The sequence below is a fragment of the Penaeus monodon genome, chromosome 29, assembly GCF_015228065.2.
Source record: "Penaeus monodon isolate SGIC_2016 chromosome 29, NSTDA_Pmon_1, whole genome shotgun sequence".
In the NCBI taxonomy this organism is placed as follows: domain Eukaryota; kingdom Metazoa; phylum Arthropoda; class Malacostraca; order Decapoda; family Penaeidae; genus Penaeus; species Penaeus monodon.
The window spans coordinates 10,516,216-10,517,106 of NC_051414.1; the positions used below are offsets into that span (position 1 = coordinate 10,516,216).

The window sequence follows — 891 nt, forward strand, 5'->3', positions numbered from 1 at the left end:
ACCTAAATACCATAATTTCTTATATTTGGATATTTCCCCCCGCTTAACCCGGGCTATAAAAACTTTTGACAAGACGGATTATAACAACTTACAAACCACAAATAATTTACCAATCAGAAAAAAGCAAGGTATTCATAGCAGATCCTCCTCAAGGAAAAAAAGTCTTTATGAACTCACATTTTGCTCTTGAAATGCCACTCTCTTTCAAGAGTCAACGTGACAAGCGAGTCAATCCATCACGCTTCCAAGAACATGACTTCAGAGGTGCCAAAATTACCCGTTTACTAATATAACCGTGCATGCACAGTGCCACCAAGCAAGCCAGGCACTGTCAACCTTTCGTGCCAAGCTTATCAGATAAGTTCCTTGACCTAAAATCACTTCATAGTGTTTTTATTTTTTGGTGCCGGTATATTCCGCCTTTTATTTTTGTCTTTATCGTGTCATCGCATGGCACCGTAAGTTGCCGGATTCGCCATACAAGTATTTTTAGATCCGAACGTGACTGTGTGATTTTCCGAGGAACTTAACTTTATATAATAAACGAATATGTCACTGCAAGTCCCATATTCTTGGTAAGACTCGGTCTAAATATCAAAATAAAATAAAGAGACGTATTTTTACATGGTGCACGCTTGTATTTAAGGTGCAGACACTGTGTAATTTAGAATATGGAAAAAGCCGAAACTGGAGAAAAAAATCTAAATTGGGAGCATAAACCATTACGAAGACCAATTATGAAATCTCTCTCTAAATACATCATTATTTCTGTCACTGTACACCCAGGCTGAGGTCTCGTACTCAAGAAACCTTAATTGTGGCGTTTCCTAAAATAACTTCTGAATGAGACCTGGCAGAGCATTTACAAGAGAGTAGTGGCAAGATACTTGA

At 38.0% G+C, this 891-nt stretch overlaps 1 protein-coding gene across 1 annotated transcript in view; it reads right to left on the bottom strand.

The window, feature by feature from the left end:
* Positions 1–811: 811 nt before the first annotated feature.
* Positions 812–891, bottom strand: part of LOC119591729 — a gene marked incomplete at its 5' end in the record, with an annotated part of 19,381 nt that continues 19,301 nt past the window's right edge. The window contains 1 exon segment of the mRNA XM_037940478.1: positions 812–850. Within this exon segment, the coding sequence (XP_037796406.1) occupies positions 812–850 (39 nt within the window).